We start from the raw sequence: 13,208 nt of genomic DNA on the forward strand, positions 1-13,208 counted from the left end.
AAACTGTCCCTAAATTCACCTCCTCCACACAAAAAGTGTGAGGGAGACTTTTTCCAATCACACCTGGAACTTTTCTAGCATAGTAGGTGAAAACAGGTATTTCATGTAGTTTTTGATGAGAATCTTTTTTACTTCAGAGGAGTCTGAATATTATTCCACATGCTTAAAAGTATCTATATTGTGTTCTAAATAAATTTTACCCATTATTCTGTTGCGATGTTAGTCTTTTTTGTTAGAGAAGCATCTCAAAAGCAGAGTTTGTATATGAAGAGAATATTTTTCTCCTTTAACACTTGTCTTACAGTTATGTGTTACTTTTGCCAAATGTACATCGAGTAAGACTCATGCTACTACTATTCTTTCATGGCTTCTGGCTTTATATCATACTATCAAAAGAGCAATCTAATTCTGAGACTATTTTTAAATCTCCCATTATGTTATCCAACTACTTTAAGATTGCCTTTATTGAATGTTGATTTTGTTAAATCTAAATAAAATTTGTCCTAAAGCACAAAGGTACTAACCAAGTAATTGTTAAACATGTTTTTTGTTGTTGTTGTTGATGGGAGTTTGACCCTGGATGGTCTCAACTGATCCACCCACCTCAGCCTTATGAGTAGCTGGGAATGGAAGACATGTGCCAGCATGCTCAGTTGTATATTTTCTAAAGGAGATGGGATTCCCTGGGTTATCTTTTGCAATATAGCATCATGAGGTACTCTGTCACTACTAAACCATGATATCCACTCTGGTTACATATTTTCTAAAGGAGATGGGATTCCCTGGATTATCTTTTGCAATATAGCATCATGAGGTACTCTGTCACTACTAAAACCATGATATCCACTCTGGTTACATAGCACTTGCCCAGAGTTCACGTGTAATAAATAGTTGCTGAATTCGTGAGCTAATCAATAGTAAGGGGAGACTAACAGAAATAAGTTCACCTAAATAAATATATAAATCTATCCCAATGACTTCAAAAGTACTTTAGTGAATAACAATGGTAAAATACACAGAACATAAAATTCACAACATTTTCTATGAACACATGTAGCATATTCAAGCTACTGTGCAACTTCTCTCCATAGCTTTTGAACTTTTCCACAGAATCACTACATTCAAGGCAGACTTCTACAGTTAAAATATCTTGTTCCCTCCAAACCTCATAGTAGAGCTAAAACCCAATGGTTGAATACTGGTGAGTTTATATATTACATTAACTTCCATCTCAAGGCTCAACTTATTCTGTCTATAAACCCTTCATCCAAAGATGTGCATATGGGTCTCATCAAAATGTTTTAAACTTACATTAACTTAACAGGAGCTTGAATACTCTGTACATTAAGGCCACTACCATTACTTTGCTACAGCATGTTGAGGAGAGTTTGGCTATCTTACTATTGTGTTAAAGACAGACTTATAACCATTTTGTAAGCAGGTTGAAGTATGGTCAGCTCTGCGTGATAAGCTCTTCAAAAACAAACACTTGTAAATTACTTTATTCCAAAGATCACAACTCAACTGGCTGAAAATGACTGGCAGCAGAATGTGTCATTTGACTAGTATAATAAAATGGAAATCCGGGGTTTGTGCAATGTTGGGAGTTGTTCAAATGGTATAAACATACTAAACACAGGTGAAGTGTAAGAAACTGATCAACTCATAGCCAGCTGTTAACTACTGCAATCTACTTACTCAGTTCCTTCTAACTCATATCCAAGGAGTATCTTTCTTTTGTATTGCTAATTAATGTTATTTCCAGGTTGCTCGTACGGAAATTTACAATTTAAATTCTTAAAAATCAAATATGCACATATGCAAAACCTTGACAAGTTTAAAGTAACTTCGAAATTCATTTAGCAAGTTAGAAATTTTCAAGTGCTTTTATTGCATTTTAGAAAATACCAACATTCACATATGGTTCTCAAAGCCAGAGATACATGGCACTCTGGACAGATGAATGATCCTGTACGAACCTGCCCCTGTTCTATCATATCAAGTCATATGCCCAAATACTAGAGGCATTTGTTTTTTTAAAAAAGAGGAGTACAGATTAGTCTCACCTCATCCTTTACTTAGCTACCATGGTTCCAGTTACTCTAAGTCAACCCTGGTTTGAAAATAGTACAATATACTGCATCCAGGTATTCTGTACAGAGCCCACATTTATGTAAGTTTTATTATATTGTTATGATTATCCCTTTGTATTATTTTATTATTGTTAATTTCTTCCTATATATGATTTATAAATAAAATTTTAACATGTTTATGTCTATAACAACAATAACAACAACAACAACAATGGTATACCAATCTCAGTTTCAAAAACCCACAGAGGATCTTGAAATGCGCCCTCTTGAATAAGTGGGACTACGGGCAATAATAACAACTTCATAGCTTACATGTAAGGTGAAATGTCAGTTCAGAGACCAAAATCATTTCACATTGTTCATTCAGGAGGGAACTAATTTCCAGTGAAATTAGTAATTAGTAATTTCCTCAATGAAATTAAGAACTTTGAAAGGCATACTCAATCTATGCTCATCTAAAACACCATTTCTTTTCTTGAACGAATTAATTTTATGTGCATGCTGTGTATTGTGTATGTGTGAACTCTGGGCCTTGTACTCTCCTTCAGCTTTTCTGCTCAAAGATGGCTTTCTACTAATTGAGCCATGACTCCAGTTCAGCTTGTTTTGCTGGTTAAATGGAGATGAATAGTCTCATGGACTTCTCTGCAAAGGGTAGCTTCAACAGTGATCCTCAGATCCTCCTTAGAATTATAGGTGTGAGCCACTGGTGCCTACTTCGTATATACCTCTTATATAAGAAGAAATCAGAGAGTGACTAAAATCACTTAAATAATTTTCTTCTCACATGCCTCTTCTGCTCTTTATACTTTGATTCCTAGAATATTTTACCAACTCCAGGTAGCAGGAAACAAAGATTGCCATTTCTACAAGTGCTGCAAGCATTCCACCCCAGGGTGACATATCCTTCCTGCTATACAAACAGATGGGGTCCCTAGATAAGTAAATTTCTACAACTGAGATCAAACTCTCTCCATTTCTCTGTCTCTCTCATTGCCCACTTTCTGTATTCTAGCCAGCAGGATGATTTCACTGACCTATAAGCCTCTACAGAACAATGGCTCTTGTCTGCATTTCCCAGGGTCCAGCAAAGTAAGTAACATCTAGTATACATTCTAAGCAGCAAAGCAAATAAAAGTTTAAAGCCTTTCAATATATCAGCATGGTAAAAAGAAGTAAAAATACCCACTCTTTCTCAATATACTAAATCAAACTTTAATGTCAAAGAAAAGTATTGGTGACTCACACCATTAAGAAACTATTAAGATGAACTTTCAAGAGTAGTAAAGAAAAGGTAGTCAGTAATATCTTCTGATGCATTTGTGTGACAAAGCAGGTTGCCTACATAGCATATAATTATATCATCACCTTGAGTTGGAGCAATGGCAGGACAGGGCAGAGCAAGATTACTCACAACCCATTTTGTATCTCACTGACATTAAGGATGATTTTTTTTTTCTATTCTTGAAGCTAAAGCATATTTTTGGCTGTTCCTACTGAAATACCACCTTTATAGACCATCAACATATATCTTAAAATATCTACCTATGAATTACCAGTCATAATTCAAGTAGTGCACATTGCTAGCAACAATATTTGATGTTTATTTGCAGTGCTGATTATTGAATACAAGGCCCTGAATGTGATAATTGCTCTATTACTGAGCCATATCCCCAGGCCCCAAACTCATTACTCCAAAGTACTGCAATAAGTGCCTTTGTGTATCATTCTACTCAATTTCAATATACCATTTAGTTAGTACCCATGATTCCCACTTTACAGATAATAAAACTGAATTTTACATGGACTGAATCCTGTATTTACCAGGTGACGGGCACCATAACACTATAGAAAAAAAATCATCGTACATCATAAAAGGTAACTATATGCAACATTCACATTCACACACACACACACACACACACACACACACACACACACACACACACACACACACACACATCTGTGCCTCCATATACAGATTTTACAAATATTCTCCTTTGGAACACTAGGATATATTACTCTTCATCATAAACAGTTAGAGGGGAAATTAAAACACAACATCCTGATTCCTACTAATCACAAATATTAGAGGCAATTAAGAAGTTCCCAAATGTTTTTTCATAAACAAGTCAGACATACCTGGTTTTTCAAAGGCCCAAGGAAGCCCAGATTTTCTGCCATCCGCTGAGCCTGACTGTCCTTTATCCCTTCAAAAATGTCAATCTGCTCCTAGTAAAAATATATCACATGAACAAAATTCAGACCGTCAAGTGAGAAGATTTACAACCTCAAGAATGTTCAGTATTTATTTGTAAATGAGTAATTAACATGTGGCACCTTTCCAGAGAGCTCTGAGCAGGGCTACTGCAGCTGCCTATAGGGTATGTTTTAATTAGCAGACCATCTATGAAACAGCCCTTCTAAAAACTATATAATTCTTCAAGGTGGCATGCTGACAAGATGCGCTAATGCCAGTTTTTACTTTTAATTACTATACAGATGGCACTGATGAATATTTAGTCAGTTAATTTTTATGACATCTTTTGGAAGGCTTCCAAGGAAAGGTTTGCCTGCCTAATACTGCCGGTAAGTTGAGTTGTTGTACATAGGTTAAATATTATCTTATAACTGAAATACTTTTATTCATGAAAATTATTACTATCATAGTTACAAAGTGCCCTTCTCTCACAGAGAGAATGCTCAATGTACATCATTTCATGTATTCTTTTAGTAAATGGATCTATTTTAGATTATCTTAATTTTGAAACTGACTGGGTATTATTATTGGTAAGGCTGTGGGTAAAGTCTCATTTAACCTTCCAAGGTAACACTGATAAAACTATCTTAAAATTAGCTGTCAAAGAGTAAGTACTGTATCCAGACAAAGAGATTAGATTAAAACAAAACAAAACAAAAAACATATATACATCCCCAGTCAATTTCTAAAGGAAAGAAAAAAATCCTTTCTTAAAAGGTTGAATGTTCCTAGATATTCTTAATGTGGTTTTCATAGTAAAAATTCAGATTAAAAAAATCACAATTATAGTATTAAAAGCTTTATTTTTTTTCTTATAAGGTGAGGCAATTAACAAGAGGCATGTCATACTTCTACTGGGGTGAAATTATACAATTTCCATTTTACCAATTCAAAAAATACTTAGAAACTGTGGTGGCTCACACCTATAACCCTAGCTACTCAGGAGGTTGAGATCTGAGGATCACTATTCAAAGCCAGTCCAGGCATTAAAGTCCAGGAGACTCTTATCTCCAATTAACCACCAGAAAACTGAAGTGGCTGGCACTGTGGCTCAAGGGGTAAGGCGATAGCCTTCAGCTGCAAAGCTGAAGGACAACCCCCAGGCCAGAGTTCAAGTCCCACCACCACCACCAACAACAGCAACAAAAAATGCTTAGAGCTGAGCAATGGTAGTTCACACCTACAATCCTAGTTACTCAGAAGGCTGAGATATGAGGATAATGGTTTAAAGCCAGCCTGGAAAGGAAAAGTCTATAAGACTCTTATCTCTAAGCACCAAAAAGCTGAAAGACAAGTTCTGGTTCAAATTAAGCACTAGCCTTGAGCAAAAGAGCTCAGGGATGACACCCTGGCCCTGAGTTCAAGCCCCAAACCAGGAAAAGAAAAGAAAGAAAAACAACAACAACAACAAAGGAGGCTTAGTAAGAAGCTGCTAGTTAGAATTGACTACAAATTTCTGTGATGGAACTAATCTCATTTCAATAAAAGGGACATGATTTCAAGGGCTGAAGCAAAGTAACAGAATCCGGACCTTAGAGAAAGTTCTTTTGCTTAAGACAATCTCTAGTTCAAATCTAAGTCTCCTTGGACAGAATTTACGGATCATACATGATGCAAAACAAAGTGGAGTTATACCAGAGGGAACCAAATTGTGACACTGCTCCCACTGGGTAACTCTTGAGGTGGAATGGATACAAAGAAAAGATAGAGAAGGGTAAGGGGGAGAGAAAAGGGGAGGAAATCCAAGAAAAATGAGAGAAGGAGGTAACACTATTCTAAAAGAAATATACTTATTACCTGACTAATGGGACTATAACCCCTCTGAACATCATCTTTACAATAATTTTTTTTAAAAAAAGAAAAGGTAAAAAAGAGGAAATAGAGCTGTGGCTCAAAGTGGTAGAGCACTATTCTTAAGCAAAGTTGCTCAGTGGCAGCACCAGGACCCAAGTTCAAAACCCATGACTGGGTGGTGAGGGGAAAGGGGGAAGGGGATGGGAAGAGAGAGGTAGAGGAGGAATGGGAAGACTAGAGGGTGAGGGTGAGGGAGAGGGAGGGGGGAGAGAGGGAGAGAGGGGGAGAGAGAGAGAGAGAGAGAGAGAGAGAGAGAGAGAGAGAGAGAGAGAGAGAGAGAGAGAGAGAGAGAGAGAGAGAATGAGAATGTTTAGAACTGAGTGTTGGTGGCTCCAACTGAGCATTGGAGTCTATAATCCTGGCTATTCAGGTGGCTGAGATCAGAGAATCACAGTTTGAAGCCAGCCCAGGGAAAAAGTCCCCAGGAGGAGACTCTTATCTCCAATTAACTACTCAAAAACTAGAAATGGAAATGTGGCTCAAATTAGTAGAGCACTAGCACTGATCTAAAGAGCTCAGGGACAGTGCCCAGACCCTGAGGAAAGAAAAGGAAAGAAAAAGGAAAGAAAAAGGGGAAAAGGGGGGGGGGGCAAGATGAGGGGAAAGGGGGGGGTAAGGGAAATGGGGACAAAAACATGAGAAGGGATAGCAATGTCTGTTAAGTAGTGAACCTTCTGTCTGGTGAATATAATGTAACCCTTCTATTACAATAAAAATATATTTTAAAAAGAGCAAGAAGAAAAGGGAAAGGAAGGAGAGAGAAAGAAAAGCTAAAAAGAAAGCTATTGAACATTGGATACTTTGGTTTTTACTTTGCTTTAACTGGATTTTCATTAAAGAAAATGAATAAGACACTTTCATATCAAACAAATGTATTACTTCCAATCTTTCTCTAGATGTATGGGAGCTCTACAGTAATAGTTAACACAGAGTAGCCAAGTATTTGATCATACCTTGAAGATAAGTTCTGGATTAGAAGATGCCACCTCTTCAATATCAACACCGCCCTTGGGGCTGCCCACCAGCACAGGGCCATTAGAGGCCCTGTCCATCAGAATGGCCAAATAAGTTTCTCTGGAAATGTCCAGGGCTTCTGCAACCATCACCTATCACATTAGTAGGAAAAATTTAATTCAGTATCAAGCAGATTTTCACTTGGAAATATATACAGAGTCACTTCACAAATCAGAATGTTTCATTTTCAAGGCCCTTAAACCTAGTGATCTAGTATCAGGAGACTCAAGGCTTCTGTTCTCATGGAGCACAGTGATCATTTCTACCTCCTTAATTGATCCTGCTAACTTGTTTGAATGACAGCTATTTAGTCTGCCTCAAGGAACCTTCCCACATTAACCTTTTTCCTTTCCATTTTTATTATTTGTTGAAAAATTGCGTCACATAACAAAAACTCCAGGGTATGAGCTGTTACTTTAATTTGGCACAATGACAGAACATATCTATTACTACACAACTATTCTTGGATTTCACTGGTGGAAAACCAGGTTTGTAACCAAAGACGGATGCTTTATAGTACACTGGTATACTTACTTTTTTTTATCTTGTATCCCTTTTTATCCCATTTTATACTGCCTTTTAATTTACAAATATAATTCTCGTTGTACAAAATGAATACAGGGACCGAGAGTGCAGCTCAGAGGCAGAGCACATGCTTTGTGTGCATGAGGACTTGATGCTCATTCCCCAGCACTGATGATGATGATGATGATGATGACAGAAAGTATACAAAAGGTGGTAAAATGTGTACACAAGTCCATAGGGTCAATCTCCAATGATAAGGAGGAAGAGGAAGATGATGACAACAATAGTAACTCAAAGATACAAAAAGTACCATAAACAGTAGTGGTGCTGCATGCACTTAAGCCAAGCATTTAATTCTCAACATAAAAATATGTCTCTTAACTGATTATTTCTTATTTCTTAGCACATGGTGGTTAGTGGGAGTTGGGGTAATCACAGAACATTCCAATTTCTAGTTGTTCTTTTCAAAAAATATTGTCAGTCAGTGAAAGTAAAATCATGCAATTCTCCTAAGATTTTAGATGCCTGAGTCAATCTTTGAAATCTCTGAGTGAGGAATGGAAGACACTGGGAGCAAAAAATATTTATACAATAATAATATAAAATTTATAGAAATAACATGAAATTTCTCTGCATAGGCATCAATATTAATACAGTTTAAGAAAGGAAGGTATTTTTCTCTTCTAGAAGATATTCATCTCTTTTCTTCTGAAGTTTTCTCCAGATGGAGACACAATTGTTCTAAGAAATACATGGCAGGCTGTGAGTGTAATCTACTGGTAGAGTGATCTCCTAGCATGCATAAAGGCCAGAAGTGATGCTGTGGCTAAAGTGGTAGAGCACTAGCCTTGAGAATGCTCAATAACAGTACTCAGGCCTTGAGTTCAAATCCCAACACTTGAAGGTTTTAGAAAAAAGAAATGAAAAGAAAAAAGAATTAAGTGACATAAGCACAAATGTATAATGGAGATCATAAGGATTTTTTTTAGGTATAGTCTCCTAACTACTGCTCACTTCGTATTACGAAGTGAGCCTAATGAGATACTAGATGGTTATCAGTATTCTTAGAGGCTATTTAGGATAAGTGTCATTCAAAAGTCCTCTTCTTCATCTTCTACAGCATTGACAGATGTGTGTTGTATTCCACCAAATTTCTGTTTGCAAAGACCAGCTGCTGTCTCTAACAGCCCCTGCTTGCCAAAAATAATGTATTACTTCTTAACAAATTGTCCCCAGGAAAATGATGATTTCCAAGAGAAAACTCAAAAAGTTTCATACAAAGAACAGTTTTTAAACACTATTAAGCAATGACATCCCTAAGACTCAGGATGGCAGAATGTTTTAGGGATTGTTACAAGACATCTAATGGGCTTGCTGACACTTTTCTCAGGAGCTCAGGGAGATTCATTTCAAAAGAGCTTCTTCTGAGAGGTAACAAAGAGTATCCTCAGTATTAAAAGCTTCTTAACTTTCTCATGTTTTACCATCACATTGCGGCTGCTTTTATTATTGTTTTTAACATCCTGCTATTCAAACTGTGATCTGTAGATAAGAGGTAATATACAAAATATCTGAAACAAGTACACAGAGATAAGATTAAAAAACATCTAAGTTGCCAGGCAATGGTTGGCTCAGGTCCATAATCAATCATAGTTACTCAAGAGGCTGAGATTTGAAGATTGTGGTTCAAAGTCAGCTGGAACACCAAAGGCCATGATACTCTTACCTCAAACTACTCAGAAAAATCCAGACTTGGTGCTGTGACTCAAATGACAGAGTGCTAGCCTTGAGCAAAAGAAGCTCAAAGAACATGCCAGGGTCCTGAATTTAAGCCCCCGGGACAGGAGTGGGGAAGGGAGGGAGGGACAAGGAAGAGGCGAGGTTTAAATTTCCCACAGAGTAAGATACAGCACTGACAAGGGTTTCTGCACATGGCCCTATATCACATTTTCATTCCTGTCCTAAGCAACATAGATAAACGTATGTGCATATTTAAATAACATCTCGAACTTGGACAGAAAAAAAAACAAAACTCATCTTTTTAAGTGATGGAGGCAATACACTTTTTCTTATTTCTCCTCTAAGTACAAGCAAAACTTTGAAACATTATATAATTTGAAATTCAAAGCTAGTGCATGAATATAGTGAATACAGTCCTCTCTGTCTTTCCTATTGTTTTGCGTTTTGCCTCATAAATCTCAGACTAGATGCTGGGAGAGCTGGCAAACTCAGAAATGGTAACAGTTGAAGATATTTCCAGACTCACTACATAAGCCTATCAGTCAATCTACCAAAAAAAGAATTAATAACAGCTATCAAGGGACATGTTGGGAAGTGAAATTAAGAATTTGCGAGTACTACTAAATGCTATTGAAAAGGAAAGAAAAGAAGTTGGGGCCCAGAGAATAAAATCTGTAATCCTAGCTATTCAGGAAGCTGAGATCTAGAGAATCATAGATTAAAGACAAAGCCAGCCTGGGCAGAAAAGTCCATTTCCAATGAACTAAGAATAAGCCTGTATTAGAAGCATGGCTCATGTGGTAGAGGACCAGAGGTGAACAAGCAGGCTTAGAAAGCTCAAAGACCCTGAGTTTAAGCCCCAGTGCAGTGCAGTCTTCACGAATACAAGTACACCCCTAGCAATAAAGGGTAACTCAAAATGGTAGTAATCTCAGAGTATGGTTCAGGGCACTTTGGAGAAAAACAATCATAACTTGAAAATTTGCTACACAAAACTGAGCCCACTGGGCTGCAGGGGGTGGGCAGAGAGAATTCCTCTGGGTGCAAAACAGTACTGCCAAGGCTGTTTCAGCGTAGAACAGAATGTATGTATTCTGAGTGAAAAAACTGTTGCTTCAGTTACTCATTTCTATTGGTGTTTGTTAAATATATAAGCATTTTTTATTACAGAAACTTTATTTTTCCACCTCTCCAACAAACTATATGATACTTAAAATGGCACACTGCCAAAGAGTAGTGCTTTGGTAAGTCTGTCAAAAGTGAAGTATGATTTTTGGGGGTTTTATTTTTTTAATGTAACACCTACAAAAAAAGTGACCAAAAGCTTCTACATTACCTTGTTAACTTTCACACCTTCTTTTGGAGTTTGTTTTGTTGCTAGATTATATCCAATCATCTGTTTAGCCAGCTGTCCCACAACTTTAGGGCTAAGAGGGAGGATAAAAAGAAAAAAAAAAGAAAACATGATGGAGTTCCAATAATTTTAGAACAGAGTTCCATCCATATATACACAATGCAAGGGCCCACTTCCTCTCACAGAAAGAATGGGTCTACCCTTCCACAGACAACAGACCTAGTACTATAACAGAGGCTTTCAACACCAAGTACGAAAGTGTGAAGTATGAATGAACTAATGATACTCCTAATATCTGCTACTCTCTCTCCCAAGTAAATTACACTCACAGAAAAGAAACAATGCTGACATGCACAACAGATTTAGATTAAGGTGAATAGAACCTTGATAGAAGATGGTCTGAGAAGTACTAAACAATGAGAGGAATCAGAGGACAAGGATCGGTGTAAACAATGAAGAAGCATGGGACACAATCAAGGGAAAAGAACCCTGGACAAAATAGCTGAGCAGGAGAGCATTACACTGAAGATCACGGAAAAAGCCAGTGCACAGAGCTGAGAGAGAATACTGAAAAGACAGTGGCATGGAATTACACAATGCCACTGATTATGGGAACCAATGTAGATCTTAAATGGGGGAAATGCTGGGGAAGGGGGAGAGGAAGGAGTGAATGGCATTACAATAATGGCTTTCCACCAGGAAGTAGTATTGTCCCCAACATTTATAGAAAAAATGTAAAAAGCTTTCACCAATGCAGGAAGAAAAACTTTCATAGCAGATAGAAACCTAGGATATTTCTGGAGCCTTCTACCCATAATTTCTGTTTCTTCTATCTGCTTTCACCTGCTCCCATCACCAACTCATCATCCCTTTCAACGTGCTTTCAATTATAATCACTAGTCCAAAACCAAGGAACTAAAAACCTCCAGACTTACTCTGTAGTTAAGTGAACACCTCCTTTCAGACCACTACTGAAGACACCTTTTCCTCTTCCTCCAGCTAAGATCTGGGCTTTTAAAACAATTTCTTTGGCATCTGAAAAAGAAAAAAAATCAGTTTGTAGTTGATTTTAAATTCATTTTCTTTTTATAGAAGCAAGGAAAGCAACAATGACATTCCAAGTGACTAGTAAAATTTGAAAACTAAGGCAAAGAACTTCCAAAAACATCACTATGCCTAAATACAAAACTTGTTTATCAAGAATATACAAATACACCCCACCAGTTCAATCAGTTAATAGTAGAGTATCCCAGGAGAAACATCAAAGCATTTGTTCCCTTGCCCTTGAGTGTGTCAGAGTTAGCAGTACTAATTCTACTGGGTAATGACACTCTCATGAAACAGAGGCACCAATCTGCCAGTCAAAGGAGCTAACTACCTGTCAGCTCTCCAAATGTCAAAGAGAAGACTGTATTAGATAGGGAAGAGTTTATAGAAAAGACACAAAGGCCAGATTTAATAACTATATTCTGGAAAACAGTTTCTGAGCAGCTGTTCTATACATTGACAGAGCTGGGCAAAGGAAGAGACAATGGATTAAAACTGTAAACAAGCAATATGCTTTAAATACTGGAAAGGTGAAAAAAATCCCAGAATTAGGGTAGAAGGTAAGTAGATGTAGACTCTTTGTTTTCTAGTACAATCAGAGAAAAAAGGACTTGTCTATCCTTCATCTCCTGGACTAGAGTAATAACACTCAAGTTTTCTTGTATGGTTGGCAAGCAAATTGGTTGTGTCCATTAGACCACTGATAAATGACGCCATTGGCAAAACAGAAGAAATCCCTCCCCTGCCATTAAAAATCACACAGTCTCCAAATCAAATATGTTTAATAAGCTAACAGTACAAATCTTAAGGCCACAGATGACACCCTGCTCAGAAGTCATCTTTGTTTAAAAATCAGAAAACCAATTCAGACCATCTTCTACATGACTGCCATGGTTTTCTAGTCAAGACACCAGATTCAGAATCTGCAGATCCAGTTCCATCTTGCTCAACTAAGTGTATGATACATGGAAAATTAATATCTCTGAGACTCAGTTTACTGACTGAAAAGATGGAGGCTGTTTTAAGAATTAAAGGAGATAAAGGGAGAATATAAGCACGTGTTAGTTCTTCAACAAGGAACCATGATCAAAACTATTCCAGTTCTTAAAGGCAAAGGGTAACAGCCCAAATGGTTCATGTATTTCTAGTAAGAACTTACTTTTTACATAGATAATCCCTCCCAGCTCTGTTGTTCTTCCTATTTCTAAAGTACTTTCAGATTCATGAACATGCCAGAATTTCAGTGAGTTCTAGAAATAAAGAAATATTCTCAATAAAAAAAAAAGAATTAAAGGAGACAGATCATGTATGAAAATGCTTA

At 37.1% G+C, this 13,208-nt stretch overlaps 1 protein-coding gene across 3 annotated transcripts in view; it reads right to left on the reverse strand.

The window, feature by feature from the left end:
- Positions 1 to 13,208, reverse strand: part of Suclg2 (succinate-CoA ligase GDP-forming subunit beta) — a 206,645-nt gene that overhangs the window by 97,955 nt on the left and 95,482 nt on the right. For all 3 annotated transcript variants that reach the window (XM_090323807.1, XM_090323816.1, XM_090323825.1), the window contains exons 3-6: positions 11,776 to 11,875; positions 10,823 to 10,913; positions 7,161 to 7,313; positions 4,236 to 4,325 (exon numbers count right to left, since the gene is read on the reverse strand). In XM_090323807.1, coding sequence (XP_090179933.1) covers positions 4,236 to 4,325; positions 7,161 to 7,313; positions 10,823 to 10,913; positions 11,776 to 11,875 — 434 coding nt within the window. The remainder of the gene's footprint in view (positions 1 to 4,235; positions 4,326 to 7,160; positions 7,314 to 10,822; positions 10,914 to 11,775; positions 11,876 to 13,208) is intronic.

This window comes from Megascapheus bottae, chromosome 2, assembly GCF_031878675.1.
Source record: "Megascapheus bottae isolate mThoBot1 chromosome 2, mThoBot2.hap1, whole genome shotgun sequence".
NCBI lineage: Eukaryota > Metazoa > Chordata > Mammalia > Rodentia > Geomyidae > Megascapheus > Megascapheus bottae.